Source organism: Emydura macquarii, unplaced genomic scaffold, assembly GCF_026122565.2.
Source record: "Emydura macquarii macquarii isolate MOO-44397 ecotype Brisbane River unplaced genomic scaffold, CSIRO-AGI_Emac_v2 contig_3603, whole genome shotgun sequence".
NCBI lineage: Eukaryota > Metazoa > Chordata > Testudines > Chelidae > Emydura > Emydura macquarii.
Genome location: NW_027133740.1, coordinates 6715893 through 6741977, shown reverse-complemented (window position 1 = coordinate 6741977; position 26085 = coordinate 6715893). Strand labels below are relative to the sequence as shown.

Sequence of the window (26085 nt, the reverse complement as noted above, 5' to 3'; positions counted from 1 at the left end):
CCCATACGTGAATTTCTTGGGATTTTACTGTGTCCTCTTCCATGCAGTGTTTTAACTTGTGACTTCAAAGGCTACTATTTTAAAAGGGCATTGTATCTTACAAGTTTTGTTTGTTTATGTTTTAAGGAAAAACAACCCCCCTTAAATATTTTTGCTTACAAAAATATCCCTTTTGAGCACACTGAGTTGTAAGATTATCCGTGAGTAACATTTTGCAGATGTCTTTCCTTAAAGTAATAAAAGCATTGAGCATTTGGGTGTGTAAAGAGAAGAGAATATCTGAAAAAGGATACTTAGCACTTTCTCCTTGATTTTTATATAGTATCTATACCATGGCATCTTAAACTTTTTTTATACCTTTTCATGCACCCTCAAACCACTGTACAAATACTTAAAGTTGCGTGATTGATCACAAGAACTGCATATTTCCAAACCCACTTACGAAAAACATGGTTCTTCCTAGTCAGGAGAATCATGGCTAACTGAATTGATGGCTCTCTAGCCAATCCATTAGTCTGCGGGTGGGAGGATTGAGGGATTTGAGACAGGCCCGTCTTCTGAAGTTCACAATTGTTCAAGCAGCTTCTTAGAAGATGGAAGAGAAATATAGTGTGCTGACAGGGAGTCAAAGGGCCCCTTAATGTGGGATGGGGAACTCTGTGAACGGGTATTATTTTCAACAGTCTGTACTATTTCCACGGAATGAAAATTTCCTAGTGCTGGTTAGCAAACTTATGTTGCTGCTTTGCCTTCTGGTGTCCTGCAAATTCACTGTTTTTTGTTTTTTAATCCCTCCCACATTACCCCCCCATTGTCAGATAACTGAGGATTTTTCTATTTAAATGCAGCATTGAGTTCTTTATTAAAAATTGCTAATAATACTGGATAATTCTGTATATAGATAATGCACTTGGTGCCTCCATGAGGCTTTCCAGTGATGGCAAGGAACCCTGTCTCTTGTCTGTGATAAGGATTGCGTCACTGAAATTACCCAGCAAGACAGGCCTGAGGAACTCCAACAGTAAGCTAGACAAACTTGGTCAGCTCATCTGGGAAATCTGAAGTCTATTGTGGTGGCCTGTACACCCCAATCTAATTTCTTCAAACTTTCACCTTAGGAAAATATATGCAGATCCATCTCTTCAGTGTGAACCTCTCTAAAATTAAATGCAAATAATAAGTTATTCCAGCTCCTTGAACCTCATTCAGATCATGTTTAACAAAATTCCTATCCGGAATAAGCAAGCGATTTCTTGACACAAGATCAAAATAAATCCTTGAAGATGACTTTTTTTCTTCTCCCATATCCCTAACTATCAAAATGCTCTGTCTTCATACAGTTTTCCTCAAAAATAGACTATTGTTAATTACCTGTCGAAACTATTTCTGTAATAGTCGTTTGTATAAACTCTGACTTCTAGAATAGCTCTAGCTAAGAGGATACTAGCATGCAAGTGGGATTTAGTAGTTTTGATTTTTAGAAATCTAAAGCTAACTTCCCTACTAGTCCACAGGACTTTTACTGACTTTTTAATATGAACCGTTCCCATTAAACTTATTTTGGATACTTATTTTGCAGCTACTGAAGAGAGAAACACAGACTTGATCATGGCTGACAGCAGTACGCTAGTGTCTGACACAGGGAGGAGTCTCTTGGCAGATTTTTCAGTTCTTGATTCAAAAATTACAGAAACTTCCAAGGAGAATATATTTATTGGATTGACTTCAGATGTTGAAGGTAACAGGAAAAACCTTTTTCAGTACTATCTCACTTGTATGTGATTTGAATGTTGTTTTTTGGAATATGTATAGCTTTCATGGAAGATTTCAATAACCTGAAGTCCCTTTTATGGCCACAAAGTGGGTACTGAACAAACACCAGCGTTTCTGCCTTCTTCACAGCTATGTTAGAAAAGGGACACAACTCTACAGGTTAAAGTAGTTCATTCTTCATTCATTCTTCAGCGCCAATCAAGAATCTAGTCATAGTGGTGGCTTTCTGATGTGGATGCTTTTACTAAGGCTACGGCTACACTGACGGCAGCAAATCGATTTCTCTGGGTCGACTGAACGGTCAGTGCAGACCCGCTCAGTCCATCCAGAAATCGACGTACTAAGACCACCTTCACAAGTGGTGTAGCGCTGCATCGATGGGAACGCGGTTCCCGTCAGCACAGTGCAGTGAAGACGGCGCGCAGAAGAGGAGCAGAGAAGTTGACTGGAGTTATGCAAGTTTTTTCCGTAGCTTGTGTAACTCCCGTCGACTGCCGCCGAATCTCGGAGGTAAGTATAGACAGGGCCTAGGAATAGGCACTGACCACCAACTTGCTTTATAGGTCTGTAAAGAACCATGAGATGGGTGGCTCTTGGTCTCTACTGATGTCTAGATGTTTGAACCAGCGACCTACATCTGGAAAGATCTGTGTTCATTACCAGTCTCCTAAATCATATAGACCAGTTTCTCGTTTTAAAAAAAAAAAAAAAGACTTGAGAAATTAAAGTATACTCTATTTTTCACAATAGTGTAGTTTTCCTCTGTATTTGGTTTATCCTCTTTCTCTGGGGACATCCATTCTGGATGTATCTACCTGCACACTGGGGAAGCTATGAGCAACAGCAGCAGTGAAGGCAGGCATTGGAGCTGTCCATATAGAGTAGTGCTAGTCTCTTTGGAAGACTGGTGTATTTTTATCTGGTAGATAGTCCACTCAGGCTTTCTAAAGAACTACGTAGACTGAGCTCTCAAATTCCTCTTGAAGGGGATTCTGAATATTTTATTGCTTGACATCCTGCCATGGTATAGACTTGAACTACTGTCATCACTTGCTCCCTTTTGTCCTCTAAGAAAGAGAGGTCTTGTGGCGATCAAAAGAGGAAGGCTGGAGAGAAGCTAGATTCTCTCAAGGTAACGCTAACTTTCCTCTTTAGTTCCTCCATGACCCTTTCAGACACTGGCACCTTGGCTTAGATGTTGTCTCGGGCTCTAGATACGCACCCCATTCTGCAGGTGACCTCTGGAGCCCTGCCTCATTCCATAATTGTTTGCAATACACACCCCCATTCAGTTTGATTTAATTGGTATGTGCAGTGCCGGTGGAATGCTAGCAAATCAATTATACAATGTACTAATCAATAAGTATACATGAAGTAGGTTTTTTTTATCCCAAAGCTGTTCTAAATAAAAATTGACTTTCAGTGGAACACTGACAGGAGCATTTGATCTAAAGACTGTCATTCCCAAGTTTCAAGTTTCTTCCTTCTATTGAGGTGGTAGAGCTATGTATAAGCTAAGTTAAAAATTCTTTAGTAGGAAGTACAGTGGAACCTCAAAGATATGAACACTAGAGTTACCAACCAAACACCATTTGCAACTGGAAGTAAGCAATCAGGCAGCAGCTGCAGGGGGAGGGGGAGGAAGCAAATATTGTGCCTGTATGCAAGGTTGGAATGCAGAGCAGAAACAGTCCGGGGTCTGTGCTATTCCTGTAAACCAAGGGTGCTGTTTCATCCCCTCCCACCCCACCGAGAGGAGGAAGCTGTTTTCACATCCCCCCCACTCCAGAGCCCAGGAATGAAAGCTCCCTGTTGCTGCTGCTGCAAGAAACTTAAGGAAGGTTGCAGCCAAAGCCTAGCCTGGAGCTGGAGTGGGAGTCAGCTGTGCTCTGGAGGAGTTTGAAAGGGCCACAGCCTGCGCACTGTTGCGGCCCAAGCTTTGCCTGTGGCTGCACTCCTGAATCCTTTGAGCACCTCTGGGAGTGCAAGGGGCAGGGGAGGGAGGGTTGCTGGCAGTTGGACTGGCACCAACCCCCTGCCACATGCTGCCTCTGGAGCGTGGCAAGCAGTGCACTGAGCAGGGTGAGCCCTGGGGAGAGGCGGCTGAGGACTGGAGCTTGTAGTGCCAAGGGTGCAGGGCAGGTCCCCTCAATTCAGCTCAAAGGCAAGAAGCAGGAATAGGGCAGGGAGCTGCTTGCGAACCAGGGAGTGCTGCCAGGTGCCACTTTTGCAGTGATTCTTCCCAGCCTCAGGGAAGACACTAACTGCAGGGACTGTACCATAATGTTTTGTTCAGACTTACGAACAACCTCCATTCCTGAGGTGTTTGTATCTTTGAGGTTCTACTGTATATCTTACTCTAATGTTGTCAAATGGATAATTTCCTGTGCTGAAATTAGAGGGGGTGGAAAATACTCAGGGTTGGAGTCAAATATAACAAACTTGAATTCAGAATTTGACCCAGTTGTAAGTTCTAAAAATGAACCCTTCAGAATGTGAATGCTCATGTAGCCCTAACTGTAGGTGTCTCTGTGTCTAGAATATAGAATCTTTTATACACACAGTGCTATACAGCACATGAATTAAGCAAAACAAACAGCACTCTGCCTTGAAGAGCTTGATGTAAAGACATGAACAGGAACAGAGGTAAATAGTCAGTGTAGCAGGAATGAGCCTCTGGGATGAGTTTGGCAAACAGTAAATATGAGGTTATTACAAGGAAGCAGGGTATTATGAAAGATGATGTGAAGTTGGGAGTGAGTAAATGAGATTGAGGGAGCAATTTAGGAAGATTCTTGGTCATAAAGTGATGTGATGGAATTGTGGAAAAGGAGTGGCTTAAACAAGGCTTTCCATTAGTGAAGGGTGAAAACACAGCACTTCATGTTGAGTCTGTAGCTAAGTGCCGTTCTTAAAGATGTGCGTTAAATTTTTAATTACAAAAAAATGAAAAAGCAAATTGCCACTAGCTCAAATCTGCCATGTGTACCTCTGACAAATCCTGCCCATAGGAGCTTCCCTTTCCTTCCCTCTTGCTGGCATTCCCATTCAGTAATTATTGATCTAGGCTTCCCATAGAAACTCATTAATCAGTCACACTGTTGCTTGTTAATAAAAAGCAATGTGTGAGAAGCCTAAAATTGTCTTACTGCAACTCCAGAATAAACAGACCTTTTAAGATCTGCAAACTTATTGCTTGGGGTAGGGCACTTGTATGTAATTTATTCCTTTTTTCCAGAGGACATAGTTAACTTAAACTTGTTAAAAATAGCTTCAGATACACTTGCCCTGAGATATCTCCCTCAATCCCTCCCGACCTTTCAATCCTTGTGGCTTTAAAATCCCACTCTCTTAAATTGATTGTCCTTTCCTTTGTATGAAAGGTACACAGATTGATCTAGTCATTTTCACCCTATGTTTCTCAACCTTTTTGATACCAGGGACCAGCTTGCTGCCTTCCTAAACTGTGTTAGGGAGATCTTGGGGACCGGCGCCAGTCCACGAATCACTCGTTGAGAAATACTGAACTAGACAAACTGGGAAATGCTGATAAACTGGGAAAAATATCAGATGCTGTAGTGACCTTGTGTTATGTGGGGCAGTTCGTCTTTCACAGAGAAATGTGATTTTATATTTTTAGTAGACTCCCTGCATTGACTTTGACAATCTGCCTCTGGTATGTCAAAAGACAGAAATCTGTGAATGCTACCAGGAAGTCTGCAAGACAAAAGGAAAGAGTTCGTAGGGACTTGGACATCACTTTTCTCTTTTTTGTTTTTGGAGAACGCTTTATTAATGTTAAGATATTAAGCACTACAACATAAAATACTAAACAGCCACGACTCTGCACCATAGACTAACTCCTACAGTTTCTTGTAATTGTGAACTAGAATATCTTCTTTATTTTATGTTACCATTCTTCTGATTCACCTTATCCCATCAGTTGGGGTTGGCAGCTCTCACTCTTTGTCACCAAGAGTTATACTCCTTGAAGATGAAGACCAACAAGCATGTGTGATTGGCACAACTTTTACCACCAGCGGGCTAGATCTAATGATAGTGGTTTGAAATTGGAGACCTTTCTCCTAAGGCTGCCTACGATAGTTAACGAGCCCCATCTACCTGGAGCCATCTGGTGATAATGTGTCAGGCACCCACTTTAGGCACCCTCGCTTTCAGTTAAGAAAGTCTCTGCCAAGAGATGGTAAGTGGTAGGAGTCAAGGATGTACATTACACTGGTCAAAAGAGGCATTTTCTAAGGAGTGAGAGCTCGTCCTCAAACACACCTTGACAGTGATGGCTTTTTAGGAAGTATTTGTATTACTGTTTTTGGGATTGATTTGCATGGTGAGGGAAGAAGACTGATGAGTGGTTTAAACAGATTTTTTGGTAAATCTGTTAGTAGCATGGAGTCAAACTCTACCACTGCTGTGTGTCTCAATATGTGTGGGTCACTTTTTTTCAGACAGTCCCTGTGTGAATGACTGAGCACTTGACTGGCCATAAACTGTGTTCTTGCTTCATCATATACTTTAGCAACTAGATGGCTCCTGAGTTCTAATTTAAGATGAGTCATCTGGCTTCCATCAGACTGGGAGCATTTACCTAGTGGGGTCCCAGAGGGGTCTGTCTTGGGTCCAGTACTAGTAAACATTTTCATTAATTACTTGGATAATAGAGTTGAGTATATTTACAAAATCTGCATTTTATGCCAAATTGGAAGAGGTTGCAAGTATTTTGGAGGACAGGATTAAATTCAAAACACCTTCACAAAATGGAGAGTTTGTCTGAAATCAACAAGATACTTTCATTCATTTATAGTAAATTTTATTTCACGTAGGGAGGAAAAATCAAATGCATAGATACAGTTATTCCCCATTTTGTAGGTGGTGGTATTGCTGAAAAGAATCTGGGATTATAGCAGATCACAAATTGAATGACTATATGATAGAGTAGCAAAAAAGCAAATATCACTGTGGATATATTAATGGGTGTAAGACACAGGAGGTAATTGTCCTGCTCTGTTTGGCACTGGTGAGGCCTCAGCTGGAGTACTGTACCCCGTTTTGGGCACCACACTTCAGAAAATATGTGGGCAAATGGGACCGAGTCTAGAGGAGAGCAATAAAATAGGAGAAGACTTAGCTAACCTGATCTATGAAGAAAGCTTAATTAAAAAAAAAAAAAACAAAAAAAAAAACCCCAAACCACTGGGTATGTTTAATTTTGAGACAAGACAACTGAGGGAGGACTTAATAACGTGTGAAGACTGTTAAGGGCTGTAGTATAGAGAACAGTGATGACTTGTTCTCTATGTTAATGAAAGTAGGACAAGAAGTAATGGGGTTTAATCTGTGGAAGATTGAGGTTAGATATTATGAAAAAATTCCGTTAATAAAGATCATAATTAAGCACTGTAATAGGCTTCAAAGGGAGGTTGTGAAAACAGGTTAGACAAACACCTGTCAATGATGATCTAGTCTTACTTAATCCTGCCTCAGCATGTGGGGTTGAACTAGGTGACCTCTGGAGGTCCTTTCCAGATTTACACTTCACAGTGTAATCCATTGGCTTCAAAATTGGCTTAAAGAAGAAGCTTGTTGAGGTAGCATTAATCTTTAGAGTTGGACTATTCTTGGTAAATAACACCTTGCTTGAGAAAAGACTCTGCATCTTGGCAAGATACAAGTGTGGAGTTAGCATGTTTCCCTACTTTATGGCTTCATTTAACACTAGGATTAGATTTTGCTATTGGATATGAATATTGCAATTTTTCCTTCCCCAAACAGAGGAAATGCCTCAAATTGAAACCAGAGTGGTTTTAGTCCAGGAAGCTGGGAAACGTGAAGAACTTTTGAAAGCCTTGGAGGTATGTGGCTTTAACATAAAGCATTCACTACAATCAGAATGTTGTGACAAACTTTATGTATGTAATTTAATCTCATACCAAAGTTCTCCTCTTTCACAGACCATTAAGATAATGGAAGTCCCAGTTATAAAGATAAAGGAAACTAATCCTGGTAAATCGGAAGAAAAACTAATAAAAAGTATAATTCATATGGTATGTCAGGCATCTGTGCATATGATTGCATGCTGCATGTTGCACTTCACTGGGATTGGAGTGCACAAATATTTAACCTTCATGATTTCTGATACAGTATTTGGATGTGATAAAGCAGGGGTAGACAATAGGCAGACCGCAGGCCAAATCTGGATCACCAGATGCTTTTGAATGGTCCCTGACATCTTTTTATCATTATTGGGGGGTTTTATTTTCTCTTGAATCTGGACCTTGGCTATACCTTGACAAAAAGTAATGGACTACTTTTATGGTAAAGGCTCAATAGACAATGTTTCCTATAGTGTAGTTTGAAGCTAGTTGAGTAGAAACTAATCAAATTTGAAACTGCAATTTCCTTAAATGTCTGTTCTGAACCCCTGAACTAACGTAATGGGTGTACTCAATGTGTTCTGTAACTAGGGTATGGAACACTCAAATTATATAATCTCCAGATGCTCACTTCTATTTAGACAAAGCTTTCATATGTTTCTGCTGTGAACTAGCTTCATAATCCGTTAAATGGCCTTTCTGATTCAACAGTGAAAGAGCTGCAATTTAAGGCAGGTGCATGAACTATTCTGTAAGGATTTTTTTTGTTTCTTAATGTGAAGGAGTATAGAAAATGGAGTTTAGACCTAATGCCTCCAGATTCAGAGCGGCCTATAGTTGAACCTTTGGAAATATAGAGTGTAATTTCATACAGCATGAAACATTTCTTTATGGAATCTTTTGGTCTGCAAGTTGCAACTAAAATAGTTAAAGTGAGTCTGTTTTTAGTGACAGAGTTCCAAAATAAATACTCTAAATTCAGATGCCCTGAAAGAAACACATTTTCTGTTGTACAAGAACAATTGAATCCAGATATTTTTTGATCAAATACTTTTATCACTGTGAACCTCCAAAGCCTGAGGAAATTCCCTAAACAGAGGTAAAACAATTAGTATTAGAACAAATACTTTGGATTCTCAAACAATTCCTTAAATTCTGAATCAGAAATAATTTTAGAAACCTAGCTCATCACTGGTTCGGTGCTAGAAATATACAGAAACAAACAAACAAAATCACCTCTTTGTATCTTTTTAAGCATAATATATAACTTTTAGAACATGGGTGAAAGGTGTCTTTGATACCTTGAAGTGTTAGAGAAATTTAATAAAAATCACTTTAAGACTTTGACATTCATTTACTATGTATGTTGCTTGAATGACTCTTTGTTTTAATACTCTGTGAAAAAAATTAAGGAAATTAAAGTGCCCTATATAAAGATGGAATCGGTGGAAGAGTTTGGGGATTCTGAGTCTCCAGAATTTGAGACCGTCTTCATTGTAGCAGACTTTCAGAATTCCATCTTGGACAACTTGTGCAAGTTTGACTGTCGAGTTCTTGGCCCTCCAATAGTACTGCATTGTGCTAAAAAAGGAGAAGTAAGTATTCAGGTGATAGCAAATGTCCTATTTCACTTTATTTGTAGATAGACATTTACATGTTAGTATTACTGGCAACACATGAGTCGTGTGACTTCTTCCAATGGTAGACGTTTCATTTAAATTGCAATACAGCTTTCCTTATTGTTTACATAGATGAAGATTTTGTGTTACAATTGCACAGCTATTCTGAATTTCTAATTCTTCTAAACTTGAAGAATTGCTGAAAGCTGTATCAGTCTTTCTCAGTGCCGAATCCTGGCCATTGACATCTGAATGTTTCACTACATACTTACAGCTTTCTTTAAAAAGTAGTAAGCACCAGTGGCTCTATTTAACTTCAGTTGGATTTGTTGATGCTCAGAACTTCTGGAAAGTAGGCTGTAAATGCAGAGTGAGTGGTTTAACACTGCCAAGTCAACCTTTGAATGTAGCTCAAACCAGTCAATTATGTTAACAAATCACTTTTCCCTACCCCATCAGATATCTTTCCAGAGAAATGTAGACCAGGTCTAATGCTTTTTACTACACTTGGAAGCTTTACTGGTATAACTAGTTTGGTTAGTGGTGTGGGGTTTTTAACCAAAATAGTTAACCCAGTAAAAGGCCCTAGTGTAGATGCAGTTATGCTGGCATAAAATCTGCCTTATACCATATGCTTTATTCCTGTACATAAAAGGGAATAGATATACTAGTACAGTAATTCTCAATCAGGGGTACACATACCCATGGGGGCACGCAAAGGTCTTACAGGGTGTACTTCAACTCATCCGGATATTTGCCTAGTTTTATAACAGGCTACATAAAAAGCACTAGCCAAGTTAGTACGAATTAAAATTTCATATGACTTGTTTATACTGCTCTATATGCTATATACTGAAACGTAAGTACAATATTTATATTCCAATTGATTTTCTCATTTTTACCATAATAAAATAAGCAATTTTTCAGTAATAGTGTACTGTGATACTTTTGTATTTTTATGTCTGATTTTGTAAGAAAGTAGTTTTTAAGTGAGATGAAACTTGGGGGTATGCAAGAAAAATAAGAATCTTGAAAGGGGTACAGTAGTAAGGAAAGGTTGAGACCCACTGTACTAGTATAAGCACCTCTACGCCAGCATAATTGTGTCCACGCTAGAGGGCAGTACTGGTTTAACTAGACTAGTATACTATTTGTATTATCAATTGTAGCACTTAGGGTGGTTAAAGCAGTATAACTTTCTAGGGTAGGGTAGACAAAGCCTTAATGTATAGTATTTTCTTCATAACACTTTCAAGCATGGCAGCATCATGAACCCCTGCGTTACTTTCCCTACCCTTTCTTAAATACTGCTATTTGCAGGCCTTTCTGAGAATGGGTACAGTATTAGGAAGTTAAGTCCCGAGAAACCCAGTTGAATTAACTTTTTAAAAAAAAACATGTTGTTGAAACCGCTGGTAGTGATATTGAACAAGATTATTCAAAATAAGGTCTTTGACAGACAAGAAGTGTGCAGAAAAGCTTCTCTGCATCAGCAAGAGGTTTAAGGAAATATAGATGCTAATAACTTTAATTTCAAGTGTTAGTAATGTGAAATGCTTTTCGTCATTGGAATACTGCACTGAGTGAGTAAAGACAGCTTTAGTGCCAGGGATATCTGTTCAACATGGTTGCAGTATGGTGCAGAAAAAGATTCTAGCAGTGGTGGGGGGGTAATAATGCTCTGTTACAGGACAAGAAGAGGTATGTTATATGATCCTGTAGGAAACATAGGGACACCTAAAGTCACAACTGTAAAAAGTTTACAGCATCATTTCAGCACATAATACAGAGATAGGTCAATCATTTCACCAAAATGGTGGCAGTTCCTATTTCAAGGCATACCAGAGAACACTGAGCCTTGTTGATTGGTATCAGTGCATTTTAACAAAATTACAATATTTTAGAGCCATTGTCTAAGTTTTTTGTTTAACATTGTTTTTAAATAAAGCTTGTGATTCTGGCTACTGTAATAAATCAGTTATCTGATTTCAGCCTCTACCTTTCTCATGTCGTCCATTGTACTGTGCAAGTATGTTGAATCTGGTGCTGTGCTTTACAGGATTCAGGAGGAAAGAAGAACTAGTAAGATTCTTTTGTCTTATTCCCTTGTCCCCTCACCTTTCTTGGGCTAAGTAACGTTCATGTAACTATGTTCAAAGTAGTCTTCTGTTATATCAGCTCTAGTGTACAACATTCAACAGTGACTAAAGTTTGTATTCTTGAGTACAGAACTACGATTCTATGGGCTACTTAAGACTGTTCTGCTCCTGTTGAAGACAGTGGGACTCACTGGCTTGCATGGGAGCAGGATTGGATCCTTAGACGGCATCGATTTGACCTGCCACTTGTGTTGGATTATGTACGTGCTCTTGAGTGCACTCTAGTAAAACTTGGAGATCCTGTTTAGAGCATTTGGAGTATCACTATCATAAACAATAATCTTATCAGAACTATAGCTAAGCAGCATCATGCCTGGTCAGTACTTTTTGAAGGAAAACCCAGATATTACAAGAAACAACTGATGATTTGCTTGGTGTCTCACTATCATGAGCCACTACTGAATCAGTGTTCTGGCATGGCATCAGGGGGAACTGTACTGCTGGAGATGCTGGCAATTGCATGAAGCACCGAGCCAAGACTATCTTCCAAGAGCTAGGAGTTAACTCTGATGTTCTGCCAGACTCAAATTGAGCAGTCCACATTCATTTGTTCTAAACCGCTGTTTTTTCAGCCAAGTATGTTACCCTTCATTTCTATGTTTTAATAGCACAGAATCCAAAGACAGCTGCCAATTCTCTCCACAGAAGTGGCTGCATTACAGTAGGCTGTGATATGTCTGAACTCATCTTGTTTGATTGCTTTATGAGCTGCTATCTAAATTTGACTTTGAGGGGATGAGATGATTGTGAAGCATTATGAACTACTAACTATAGCTGAAACTACAATAATCGTGGCTTGGATGATTCTTTAAAATACACTTGATATATGTTAAATACTTCCAAGGCAGGTAACATTTATGCCTTGCCAACCATGTCTTGTTTTAGAACTGACTCCTTTCATAACTGCAACAGTACAGGTTAAATGAACATGCAAAAGCTTTGCTTTAAGTTTATAATGGAACTAACTTGCAATGTATATAACTCTTGTTTTGTCCCTTAGTTAACAGCTGCATGTTTCAAAACGTGTATTGATTCTCTTACTTTCTGATTCTTCAGGTTAAGCTGGTGACCTTGGTTCATCATATGGGCGGAATTATTCGGAGGGACTTCAGTTCAAAAGTTACACATCTGGTGGCTAATTCTACACAAGGAGACAAATTCAGAGTATGTGAACTCCTTTGCACTTCAAGGACTGGATTTGAAAAGTTTCTCAGTGTAGATCGACATTTTGAAATCATACCTTCAGATGCACTTTCATATTGAAGAAAAAGGGCTAACTGCAAGTAAATGCCAAAGGATTAAAGATTTCAGTATTTCTTTGTTTCTTTGACGTCAGACTTTAAAAACAATGAGTGGTAATTGCTTTTTGATTCCAGTAGCTGAACAGCCTGTTCTAAAAATACCTTTGTCTAAAGACTCTGGTTACAGATGAGTGCAACCTTCAAAAATAAGCATTTTGTCTCTTTGTGGAGTACTTAGCATTAAGTTAACGGAGACTTCTGCAAGTGTGGTTTCAGAGCATTTACCACCTTGTTACCTGCTGGAGAAGATGATTCTCCTTCAGAAAATCATTTATTTATTTATTTATTTATTTAGTTTTGTTGGGCCTTGGGGTCTTGCCCAGAAAACAGCAACAGAGCTTTGTTTTCAACTGAAAACTATACTTTGCTGTTTGTTGGTTTTTTGTAGTTGAAGAGGAATTTAAGTAAACTTGAGCTTTGTCTAGATTAGCACATTTGTTCAATCAGGGGTGTGATGGACGTAAGTTTCACTGACAAAGCGCTGGTGTGGACAATGCTGTGTTGGCAGGTGATGCTGTCCTGCCAACATAGCTACCGCCACTTGTTGGAGGTGGTTTAATTATGCCGGTGGAAGAGCTCTCTCCCATCAGCATAGAGCAGCTACGTGGCAGACTTTACATTGGCGCAGTTGCAGCGGTACAGCTCAGCCGCTGTAAAGTCTGTAGTGTAGACATAGCTTTAGAAACTTTTTCCACTGGATAATGTACTTCAGGCTTCAACTATCTTGTAAATGGGGTACAGCTTAGTGCTCACATTTACCGGGTGGATGTTGAATGAATATCGTGGTTTTCTGAATCTGTGCATGGGTAAAGATATTTGCACTCTAACTACAGTGATCTATACTACCACTTGATTATCTGCTGTTATGCATTCCCACCTTATAGTAGGTCTAACTAGTTGAAAGACTGCATTCAGAGTAATTATCAATGGTTTGCTGTAGAAGTGGGAAGACTTAGGTAGTGGGATCCCACAGGGTTCTGCTCTGGGTCCATTACCATTAAATATTTTCAGTAATGAGTGGGATAACGGAATAAAGAGCATACTTGTAAAATGTGTGGATGACATCATGCTGGAAAGGGATGCAAGCACTTTTGAGGACAGTTATAAGAGACCCTGGTAAATTGGAGAATTGGTCTGAAATCAACAAGATGAAGTTTAGTGAAGAGGACAAGTGCAAAGTACTTCACTTGGGAAGGAAAAAAAAATGAAAAGTACAAATACAAAATGGGGAATAACTGGCTGCAGAGTATTGCAGAAAATAAACTAGGCTCATTCAACTTGTGATCCACTTATAACCCCAACAATGTGAAAGGCTAATATTCTTGTGTAGTAGCAGGAGTGTCATATGATGACATGGGCGTTAAGTTGCCCTGCTTTATCTGGCACTGGTGAGGGCTCAGGTGGAATACTGTGTCCAGCTTTGGTGCCACACTTTAAAGAAAGAGGTGGACAGATGGGAGAGAGTCCAGAGGAGAGCAACAACAGTGAGCAAATATTTAGAAAACATGACCTATGAAGAGAGACTTAAAATCTGTATGTTTAGTGTTGAAAACAGTGGCGGTGGGGGCTCTAAGTCTCCAAATGTGTTCAGGATGGCTCCAAAGAGGATGGTGATCGATTGCTCTCCAGGCCCACTGGCAGTAGGACAAAAAATAATCCTCTTACTCTGCATCAAGGGAGGCTTTGGCTAAATATTAGGGAAAATCCTCTGTGTAAGGATAGTTAAGGACTGCAGTATGTTACCTAGGGCAGTGTTTCTCAACCTTTTAAGGAGCAAGTACCCCCTAACTTCTGAAAATTTTAATAAGTACCCCAACACTCAATATTCCATGGGATTTTATATTTACAGACTAATGTGAGTCATATGTTGGAAGAAGGGCTGAGTATATAAGGCCATGATAGGACAGATGTCAGATCCGGTGTGGGTTGCCACAGCTCAAGTATGTACCTAGGCTAGAGGTGATGTTGGCCAAAGCTAGGCGGCTTTGAGCGGCATGCCAATTCTGGGGAATATAAAGTGCCGTGCCAAATATTTTGCCATAGATTTGAGAGGAGGAAGGGGTGAGAGAGAGGGAGACAGGAAAAGAGGGTAATTTGGTGAAATCTGGGACTGTCATAGCTGTCAATTTCACTGTTCAGCTAGAGCAGTGAAATTGACAAGTTTTTCTGGGCACTGGGCTTGGAGCCAGGGAGGAGGTCTGCCACCTGGGTAAGTTGCAGGCGGCTGTCACCTGGCTGCCAGTTCAGGAGGCGGGCGACTGCCACTCAATCCGAGCTGGGGCGAAGGAGGCTTCCGTGCCGGCTGGGACCCGGGGACGTGGGCAAGCGGTTGCTGCCCATCTTCAAGCCGGGGCACTGGAGGCTGTCCCTCGGCTCGGAGCCGGAGCGTGGGTGGCTGCCAGCCAGCTGCGAGCCCAGCTCGGAAGACGCAAAAGGCTGCCACCGGGCTCCCACCTGGAAGCGGGGGGCTGCTGCCCGCCTCCCCCAGAAGCTAATGGCTGCCGCCTGCCTTCTGTCTGGGATCTGTGACTGGGTGGGAAGTGGGCTGCTGCTGCCTGCCTCCCTTTCACTCTGTTTTTCCCTGGGTACCCTCTACCTGTGTCTCGCGTACCCATGGGGTACGCACACTACAGGTTGAAAAACTATGACCTAGGGAAGCTGGGGAATCCCTATCATTGGCTTTTTAAGAACAGATTAGACAAACTGTCAGGGATGGCCTGTGTGAATGTGTATGTGTGTGTGAATGGGCTAGATACCTCTCAAGGTCCCTTCAGTCCAACATTTCTGTGATTCAGCCTCTCAGAGGAGTAACTTAATTCTTTTTACAATACCTGTTTTGCAAATCAGAAATGTTGCTATTTAATCTTTTTCCAAGTGTGGGAAGAATTTAAATGGAGAGTTAACGTATCATACTGACTACTGACTTCCTTCTCCTTGTAGGTTGCTGTGAGTCTGGGAACACCTATTGTGAAAGCTGAGTGGATTTACAAGGCTTGGGAGAGAAGGAATGAAATGTAAGTGTTCAAAAAAAAAACAAAAAAAACCCAAACCAACTGAACTTAGACCTTTTTCCGTGATACAAAAACAAGTTTCTGTATAGTAAAGAGTGACTATAAATATCCAACTAATTTTAATGAATATTTATTTTTAAGTGACTTCTGTGCAGCTGATGATGATTTCAGAAATGAGTTCAAGGTTCCCCCATTCCAGGACTGCGTGTTAAGTTTCTTTGGATTTTCTGATGAAGAGAGAATTAACATGGAAGAAATGACAAAAATGCAAGGTGGTTGTTTAATGTTTCTGTTAACTGGATCACATTCACAATGGAATTTATAGGAAATGTATTTTTAACTTTTATTAAAATGTCTTTGAAACTAAAATGGTGACTGTTTGTACGCAGGTTGATGTGAACAGGTCTTGCACTTAAAAAGCTACATTTAGCTTTTTTAGATCTCATTGGGCATAAAGCATATAGCAAAAACTTTCTATGCCAAATTGAGGTATTTTTCTGTCAAGCTGTGGATTCAAAACTGTTCCAACCCACTTCAGCCCCGTGTGTGTGCGCGCATGCACATGTCTATTGGCTAAGATTTAACTTTGGAAAGCTGGTTATGTAAATATGCAGTGTGTACGTTTAGCTTTTTTGACCCTTAAAGTTGCATTCCACAAATATCTGTTCAAGTGTTACTTGAAGCATGTAGTGCTCACAAATGTTGTTATAATATATTTGTAAGAAAATAATTTGTATAGAACTTGTGGCCAAATATTTGTTTCCCTTCAGTAGTGTAATACAACATAATGAAAATACTTGTCTGACTCAATAATTTGCTTAAGGTCTGTTCTTACAGTGCTATGTATATGTAGCATCTTGCTCCTAAAGTTTTGTTGCATGTTCTGTAGAACTGCACCAGCTATTATCTTAGAAACGTTACACAACTGAGCTTTTTATTAAGACAGATACAAGGAGTCTCCTTTTTTCAGTGTCCTTTTAGCCCATATGGTATAGCTAGTTTTGTAATGTGCACAGCTTCCAATTTGTGATGGCTTGTGTTTAGGCAAGCTATTCTGGCTTGCTCATTAGGAGACAGTCTTTCTGGAGGCTTGTTCTAAGACCTTCTCCAAACCATTTTAAAAAAAAATCACTGGTGCCCCTTGAGCTCCAGAAGAGTAAGATTTTTATTCTCTCTTCACACAACTTTCATCATAACAGAAATTGTGAATTTGGGAAGGGGGTAGATTAACACTACATAAATGGTGCGCCTTGGCTTATCGAAGCTGTCCCCTGAACTTGTACTGCAATAGAATGTCTGCTGGTACTACTTGCATTCCAGAGTGGTGTGTGCTGGGGGAGCCCAGCATGCAGCTGTCTCAAAACTTGCCGACCAACTCCCCCTTCATCTTAATCTTCTCCCCTCTAATTCTTACTCTTCTTTACCCCCAACCTTGATGATACTGCAAAGTTGTCTCTTGCAAAACTATAGATGCTTAATTCTTCAGTTAATTTGATTTATTTTCTTACGCTAGGAGGGCAGTACTTGCCAGTTAGTGATGAACGGTGCACACATCTGGTTGTTGAAGAAAATACAGTAAAAGATCTCCCGTTTCAGCCTTCAAAGAAACTTTATGTGGTAAAGCAAGAGGTTAGTATTAACAGAAGTTCTTACCACTTTTTAAAATCATTCAATATGTAAGCCACAATTGTATTGCATATAATGTATATTCTGAACAAACATGTTAACACTTTGAGGATTTTTGCAGATATGTAAAAGATATTCAATATCACAGGTCAAAAGCTTATCAAGTTTTGAAACAAGTTACAGAAGACACTTTCTTTTCCCCATGTAGTGGTTCTGGGGAAGCATTCAGATGGATGCCAGAGCTGGAGAATCCATGTACTTATTTGAAAAGGTATGTTGACCTTTAGGATTGTTTCTTTGTAATATTTGAATGTAAAAGCCCCGATCCTGCAAATACTTACTTGTTTAACTTGACTATTCTGAGACATCCACTAAAATTGATGCAGTTACTTACAGTAATAAAGTTAAGCACATGTGTAAATATTTGCGGGATTAGGGCTTAATTTGAATGCTTATAACTCATGATAGTATATTTCTAAAATTCCTTAATGTTGTCTTGAAGCATTCAGACTAAACCTTAAACTTGATTTACTTGCACTTTGCTCATTTAGTGCTCACTTTCTGGTGGTCTTGTAATTATGCAGTGCAGAATTTTTAAATCTGGAAAATCAAATACATACTAGCCTTTGTTTAAAAAACAAAATCATGTTTAACATGAGGTACTAGAGTGTCTTAAACTACTAACATGTTTGCTGTATAAAACTTTCAATGATTTTTTTTTTTTTTTTTTTTTTTGACCTCTACAGTGAAATGGGGGCAACTGTCCCATGTAATCTTTATGTATCTTTTTGTTTGTAGCCTATACAGAATCAAGTTGGAGGCAGTGACTAAAAATACTAACCTGCGTTTTCATATCTAATTACAGCTAGAGAGTCCTGAACTCAAAAAGTCTGTGTCACAACTTTCTCTGAATACCCCAAACAGCAATCGCAAGAGACGTCGCTTGAGAGAGACTCTTGCGCAGCTGACCAGAGAAACTGAAATGTCACCATTTCCTCCTCGGAAACGTCAATCAGCTGAGCATTCCCTTTCTATGGGGTCTTTATTGGATGTTTCTAACACACCCGAGTCCATCATTGCTAATGGAGGTATAGTTGAAAGAGGTTTAACCAAACTTACCAGTGCTTAAAGCAGTATTCTTTCTATGCAAATTATAGAAGTAGAAAAAATTATTAGTTATGCTACAGTATAAGTAACCACAGGCTTTATCCTTTCAAATTATTCAGAGAGCAGAATAAGAATGAGGCGTTCAGACACAAGTAGAGGCCAGGTCAGCTGTCGTCATGTCAGTAGATATAGTCAAACATGGAGGAAAATGAGGAAAAAATATACATTTATCAAATATCAGCTTCTAAATAATGTTACTCCAAAGCAGTGTTCGAATCCTGTCGAAAGTCTACAGCAAATGAACAAGGTAGCTAGCAGTAAGTCATTTGGAAGCCTAGGCAATAGCACACCTGGAAAAGGGACAGTATCAAATCTCCAAAAAAAAGTGCTTTTTCCAAAGGAAAGCAACAAGCCCACTGTAAGACCAACTTATCTTGAAGCCTTGAAAGATACTTTTGGCTCATGTGAACACCTTGTAGGGACAAATAACATGTCAAACATGCCACAAAATTATGAAGAGCCAACTTGCTTAGCTTATGTTGACCAATTAACTAACAAAGAAGCTAATATCTCTGCATATGGCTCTTGTGGAAGAGAGAAAATTGCAAAATCCACAACTAGTCAACTTCTAGAACTTGGACTTCAAAATAAATCCCAATTCCAATATACAAGAGTAAGAGCTGGAAATGCTACAGATGTAAATATGAATGACCTGACTCATCTGAACACCAGTGATTATGTCCAGCAAGTAACCTACAGGCATAGTCATCAGGAGGAGGACAGTAAGGACCAGTGTAACTTTATAGATCAAACGTCTTTGATAGAGGAGACTAACATTTTAGTAGGGGATTCTGCGCCTTCTGCTTCAAAATCAAAAGCCAGTTACAGTTACAGTGATACCAGTGCTGCTCTGATAGCAGGTAAGAATATTTGCTGCAGGAACAGTGATGTTGAAGTTGATCAGTACAAATTCAGAAAAATCCAGTTTAAATTGCCCCTCTAAGCAGTTTGATTATTAAATGTATATCTTCTAGTTTTGGGTGTGACTGGTGGTCTTCAAAATGTGCAGAATACCTCAAATTAATGTAAGGATCTGTATTCGGAACACCACTAGTTGCACATTAGGGTCTCTAGGATTCTCTCCTGTTGGATAGTGGTTTTCAGGCTTTGCATAATGTGGACCATATTTTAGAGAGTTTCATATATGCCACCTACCCTTTTATTGGCAATTGTTTATCTTATGACAAATGCTTACATGGAAAAGTAACAGAGGAAAATACTTGCTTTTTTTTTTTTTTTTAAATGGTGTTCAGCTGCTAGAAATAGAGAGGTACCTTCATATGAGCTGAGCAGGCAGCTCTCTGAACCACCAGTGAGTGGTGCACCAGTTTGAGAACTAATCCTATAGAATATAAAATAGTAAATTGAAAATTGATCACAGTACTCTCCCTAGCTTTATGGCTGATATCCAGAGTGAATGTCCTAGGACATTTGAAGGTAATAGTAGGAGTTTAAGTGTGGACCAAAAAAGGTCTCCCACTAATGCAACAAATGTTCTCCTTGCATCAAATAGGATAATATAACTTTTCAAAAACATCTTGCTATTTGAAGGGGATTCCTTTAACAAAATAAGTTGGTATCTCTTTCTGATAATCTTGGGAATCCATCTCAGACAGTGGACTTTAATTTCCTGGAAAGATTTTAATACAATTCTAAAATAGTCTGCCTCTCTTTCAACTTCATTAGAAACCCCCAAATCATGTGCAAAGCCTTCCAAAAATTCAACTCCTCTGCCTCCAAAGCAGTCTGCAAGATGGCAGGTTGCAAAGGAACTCTATCAGACAGAAAGTAACTACGTAGATATTCTGACAACAATCATTCAGGTAAGTTTGTAGATTTGTTACTGTATCTAGATGAGTCTCACTGTTTAGTTTTTAATTGCCCCACTAACTTGCAGTTTGATACAGCCTTCTACTTGGAGGATCTCAAAACACTTAATAAGCATTTATTAAAAACTCCCCTTTTTTGTCTTAATTCCAAAACTTGCTCTAGTGAGGAGCTGGAGAGAGAAATGTAAGATTTCAGAAAAAGGAACTTGTTCAGAATTCCTTTTAAAAAAAAATCTACAAACAATACACTTAACTCAATGGCATTCAAGATTTTAGTCAATTTCCTTTGCAGTAGCTGACTATACACTAAAGAATGAGCTCAAATATGATGGTTCAATTAGACATGCTACTATAGCATAAGCTTTTGCTCCACTTTTTTCTAATGTGGTGTTTATAGAATTGAATGGTTTTGGTAATGGATGAATTTATGCTTGTACCCTCAAACCCAGTATTTGTGGCATGTGGAATGATGCAATACATTCCAATGAAATGTGAGGATAATGGGATCCTCTTCTCAAGGTTGTGGTTATAGAAGACATGATCAGAAAATAACAACATAGCAAATCTTTCCCTCACAATATTTCAAGTTTAATAGAGTGGTTAATGTGAGTGTATACACTATCTCAAAGATGAAAACTTTAATCCATTACTTTTCTTTCTGCTTACTCTTTCAGTTATTTCAAGTTCCATTGGAAAAGGAAGGGCAGCTTGGAGGGCCTATCCTTGCTCAGGAAGAGATTAAGACCATATTTGGCAGCATTCCAGACATCTTTGATGTGCACACTAAAATAAAGGCAAGTTTTGTCATGTTTCTCTTTCCCTCCATACCATCAGTTATTTTCCATCTTGAGTTACTATCTTTTGTGTGCACATTAAAAATCAACATCTGTTGCACTCAATTGGAGAGTCTATTCTTAACTTGCTTGTTACTGTTGTATAATGCCGTCTGGTTCAGAATGGCTGGCTGCCATGTTCCATCCTGAGTTGGCTGTATTTCAGGACTGGTGAGTGATGTGCAAGTCTAAAATGCTTTAGGATCCTGCAGGATAAAAGGCCCTGTATGTATAAGGAGGTGGAACTTGTAGATTGAATGTAGAAGAATTCAGACCATTTAACAGTAGATATTTGCAGAACTCTTCATTCAGATCACTCCACTCTACTCCACAGGCTGGCTTGTTTCATTTCCATCTTAATAGCTCTCTGCAGAGAGCTCTGTAGCTCTGGATTCTTTTTGTCTTTGATCTCAGTCCACATTCTCAAAAATAGTTTAACATTAGGGTAACTTTCCAAAGTGCTGGGCACCCAGCAATTCCCCTTGAAGTAAAGGGACAAGACACTGAAAAATATCTAGAGGTGTGTGTCTGTGTTTTTGGTTTTGGTTTTTTTTTCCAAAAGGTTCCTCAATTTTTCTGTGCCCAATAGTAAATTTTTCAGAGGGGATTAGCATTCATCTCTTCGTGAAATTTAATCCCCCTTTAAAAGGTGTCTTGAGTTGGCCAAACACAAGATTTGGTTTACACCAAGATTTTCAAAAGCAACTATCTGGAGACATTAGCCAGGAGCTGAGGTATAGGCTGAAGTTTGTGGTAGAATATAGCCTGCATCACTCAGTCTCTCTCTTAGTTTGGACTCTTAATATGCAAGTTGCTGTCTAAATTAGACTAAGCACTTTGCTGTAATCTTTCGGAACAAGGAGCCATAACTTTGAATCTCCTGATGAATGGAGAGAGAAATTTTAATCAAATGAAGAAAGTTTGCTTTTATAGTGTGCTTTTCTTTCCTAAAACTTAGTATACAATTGCTAGATGCCATTTTTCGTTGTTTTGGGTTTTGAGTCCCGATTCATATCTGAATAATCTGGATTAGAGGGATTTCAGATTGCTTACATCCTTCTGAAATTAATTTTAATAATCTTAGAAATGATACTGTAATTTGGGGGCATAGTTATCAGTGCATTAACTGAGTAGCCCCCAACACACACCTGCAGGGAGGTGGTACTAAATTTAAGGTTGGGGAAGTTAAGGATACTTACTTCCTTTCTGTTTCCTTAGTCATGCTGAAAAGGAAGAGCAGCACAGGAACAAGATACTCAAATGACTTAGTCTTTGCCATGGGCAAGTACAAAGGCCTAGGATCATACAATCCTAGTTGCCAAATGGAGCACTGTAGAAACAGAACCTCTCGAACTGTATCATAGTCCTTTTCACTGGTAGTTCAGGATGCATCTGGAGTGCTAACACACTCCTAGCTCTGACATCAGCAAATGAGTATAAACCTGTGTAGTGTGTGGGATGCTGGACCTAAAGTTGGCAGAATGGGTAAGGTTTCTGTGGTGCTCTGGTGCAGTTGATGGGGAAGTATACAGCTTTTTGTTTAATTTATTTTATTTTTTTTTACATTGAGGGTTTTAATGGAATAACTATGAAAGTGAATAGAATCACTATAGTAGCCTTGCTATTTTGAGGTTAATTCAGTTAATGTCCTCTTCATATTCCTGCTCATGGGATGCACTGGTGTGGGTGCAATTCAGATGGTGGAACCTCCTCAAACATTGCTTGTTAGACTGCTCGTGCTTGTCCTATGCCTCCCCTCTGTGTTCCTGACAATTCAGAGAGTGAGACTGTGTGAAAGGGGGGTATGGCATCCTCTGCCGCCTCAGTTCCTTCCGACTGCAGTAGCAGATGTATGTGACTCATCAGGATCCATTTACCTGGATGATACTTTTGAGAAGAACTTAGTGGCTTACTTCATTATAGCTTTACTATTTAGTGTAGTTCCAGTGTTAGTTGTGGTGGTTAAGTTTTATTAATTATGGGACAGTTTTTATTCTTAGATAGTACAGTCTGAGATTCTTCTTCCCATTGATGTGAACATGTATTCCACTTAGGTGCATCTGCACCCTGCACACCAGAGCTGAAGAATTTTGCTTAGCAGTACCTGTAGAGGGGTGGCACTTGTGCTTCATGGCTGCCACCTCCCTGACTATATGAGGCAACTCCACCCCAACCGTCCCTCAGCTCCTTCTTACCACCTGTGACTGGAGTCAGAGCTCAGTTTAATACCACATCTTTCTCAGCAACAGCACCATCCGCAGCATGCTCTATTCAGCCTTTCCCTTCTTTGAGTCAGCAGAATTATCTCAGAATGGGCATAGGTCCCACAGGAGAAAGCTGTCGGGCTCAGGGGTTTGGTCAGTCCACAAAGAACCAAGGCCACACCTTGCAACCTGAGCTCAGATCACTGCATCTCAGGGCTTGACTCTTCAGGGCGGAATGAGGAAGAAGAGTGGTGTTTGGCAATTGTTCAAAAAGACCTTTTCTACAGTAGAAAGCCTACACTAGGGTGGCCTATTCAGCAGAGTGAAAGCGTTTTCAGTGTGATCATTAGCCCACAGAGTCCTACCAACACTGGCTTCTAGCCAGGACATTTTGGAGTAGAATCATAGAATATTAGTGTTGGAAGGGCCCTCAGTAGGTCATCTAGTAAAACCCCCTGCTCAAAGCAGGACTAACCTCGGCTAAATCATCCCAGCCAGGGCTTTGTCCCTCAGCTTAAAAACCTCTAAAGATGGAGATTCAACCACTTCCCTAAGTAACCCATTCCAGTGCTTCACCACCCTCCTAGTGGAAAAACTTCTTCCTAATATCCAAGCTAGACCTCCCGCACTGCAATTTGAGACCATTGCTCCTTGTTCTGTCATTACTACCATGGAGAACAGACTAACTCCATCCTCCCTGGAACCCCCTTTCAGGTAGTTAAAGGCTGCTATCAAATCCCCCCCTCCCTCCCCCCCCATTCTTCTCTTCTGCAGACTAAACAAACCTAGTTTCTTCAGTCTCTCCTCAGAAGTCTTGTGCTCCAGCCCCCTAATCATTTTTGTTGCCCTCTGCTGGACTCTCTCCAACTTGTCCACATCCTTTTTTGTAGTGGGGGGCCCCAAAACTAGACACAATACTCCAAATGCGGCCTCACCAATGCCGAATAGAGGGGAATAATCACTTCCCTTGATCTGCTGGCAATGCTCCTACTAATGCAGCCCAATATGTCATTATCCTTCTTGGCAATAAGGGCACACTGTTGACTTTCATCCAGCTTCTTGTCCACTGTAACCCCAGGTCCTTTTCTGCAGAACTGTTGCACCTTCAGTCATTGGGGCTGGCGATTACTTCATTGAAAGTACATTTGGCAATGATAGGGATCTTTTGCATCCTCCGGTCTGAGAGCCTTACTACAAGATGGAATTCCACATTACATTCCACCATAATGTAGTCCGTGTGGCCTTAATGGGCTTTAACATACCCCGTTAGCATCTTGTCCTTACCTGATCCTGCGTCAGAAAACCACATTCCTGGTAGCTATAACATCTGCAAGGAAAGTGTGAGTTGCATGCCCTGATGTCACAGCCTACTTATACACAGTTCTCCAAGGATAAAGTGACTTTACAAACCCACCCAAAGCTCTTGTCTAAAGTGGCTTCTCAATTGCACTTGAACCAAATGGTGTATTTACCTGTGTTCTGTCCTAAGTTGCATTCCTCTCAAAAGGAAGCAGCGTCTTCATATGTTAGACATCAGGTGATGCTTAGCCTTTTAGCTGGACGGGGCCAAACTGTTTTTTTTACTTTGCCTTGTTTGTTTCATACGTGGATCACATGAAGGGTCAAGCAGTCTCTTTCTCAGATGATCTCCAAGGGGTAACATCCTGCATTAAGATTGCATATGAAGTAATTTCAGCTTGTAGAGTTTTTCTCAGTGATGTTTCCATATTGGACATTTGCATGGCTGCTATGCAGTCATCAGTTCATATGGCATAATGGTTCGTGAACATAACCTCATCTTCCCGGGCGGATGTGAACATTGATAGAACAGTCCTGCAGTCTTTGTTTAGGTGGACTCCGAGCCCTGCCTCCCATGGGGTACTGCTTGTGAATCACCTAAGTGGAATACACATCTGCATCGCCTTGAAGAACCAGTTACAGTAATTGTTTCTTCAATGGTGGATTCAGAAGTTGAGACCTGGCTTCAAAAGATGCATCTCTTTGTGCCTCACATGCTCTTGAAGGAAAGTGACCCTCTGAATCAGCAGCACTCTTACCCCAAGGGCACAGAAGGAGTGTAGTGTCAGAAAAGGCTGAAAGCCATATTGTTTCTAGAAATCCTGGCTGCAGAGTCTCCCAGGTCTGACAAAGCTGAGGGATCCATATCCAATGTGAATAGGCTACTGATGGCCCTGATACTAGAATGAACAGTACACAAAAGGCTCCAATCTCTCTGTTACAGGACTTCCATTGATTTGGTTCCCAAATCATTGGATCTGACTTTGAAGTGTTCTGATCTGGACAGTCCTGGTCTCTGAAATAAAAGCCAAACCATGGGGAAAAATCTCAGAGGCTTTTGTGTTTTCAGAGACTGTGAGGTAAGGTTCCTGTTAGTAGGGCCAAATCACATGCAGGAAACCCTTTGGCTTAGGATCCAACGTTCTCTGATCCAAAATCAAACTAAAATTCTGGTTCCGGGTAAACTCTCTGCCTAACAGTTATCCCCCTTGGTTCTGAAGATCAATGATATGAAGATTGTCCCAGAGCCAGCAGTAGCTTCTTCATTACTTAGCCACAGTGCACCAGTCTTCACTGTGGTGTAGTGCAAATGTAGATCAGTTGCTGGGTCGGCAAGAGGCAAGAATCCTTCTCACCCATAAGGGGGGTAAAAA

At 40.1% G+C, this 26085-nt stretch overlaps 1 protein-coding gene across 3 annotated transcripts in view; it reads left to right on the top strand.

Moving 5' to 3' along the window:
* Positions 1 to 26085, top strand: part of ECT2 (epithelial cell transforming 2) — a 55430-nt gene that overhangs the window by 3147 nt on the left and 26198 nt on the right. For 2 of the 3 annotated variants that reach the window (XM_067536518.1, XM_067536519.1), the window contains exons 2-14: positions 1580 to 1738; positions 7564 to 7643; positions 7743 to 7835; positions 9077 to 9259; positions 11276 to 11365; positions 12499 to 12606; positions 15684 to 15757; positions 15896 to 16026; positions 17268 to 17383; positions 17589 to 17651; positions 18246 to 18468; positions 20234 to 20370; positions 21051 to 21170. In XM_067536518.1, coding sequence (XP_067392619.1) covers positions 1609 to 1738; positions 7564 to 7643; positions 7743 to 7835; positions 9077 to 9259; positions 11276 to 11365; positions 12499 to 12606; positions 15684 to 15757; positions 15896 to 16026; positions 17268 to 17383; positions 17589 to 17651; positions 18246 to 18468; positions 20234 to 20370; positions 21051 to 21170 — 1548 coding nt within the window. In that variant the 5' untranslated portion in view covers positions 1580 to 1608. Of the gene's footprint in view, positions 1 to 1579; positions 1739 to 7563; positions 7644 to 7740; positions 7836 to 9076; positions 9260 to 11275; positions 11366 to 12498; positions 12607 to 15683; positions 15758 to 15895; positions 16027 to 17267; positions 17384 to 17588; positions 17652 to 18245; positions 18469 to 20233; positions 20371 to 21050; positions 21171 to 26085 lie in introns of those variants that run through there. The other variant, XM_067536520.1, reaches the window with a different exon arrangement.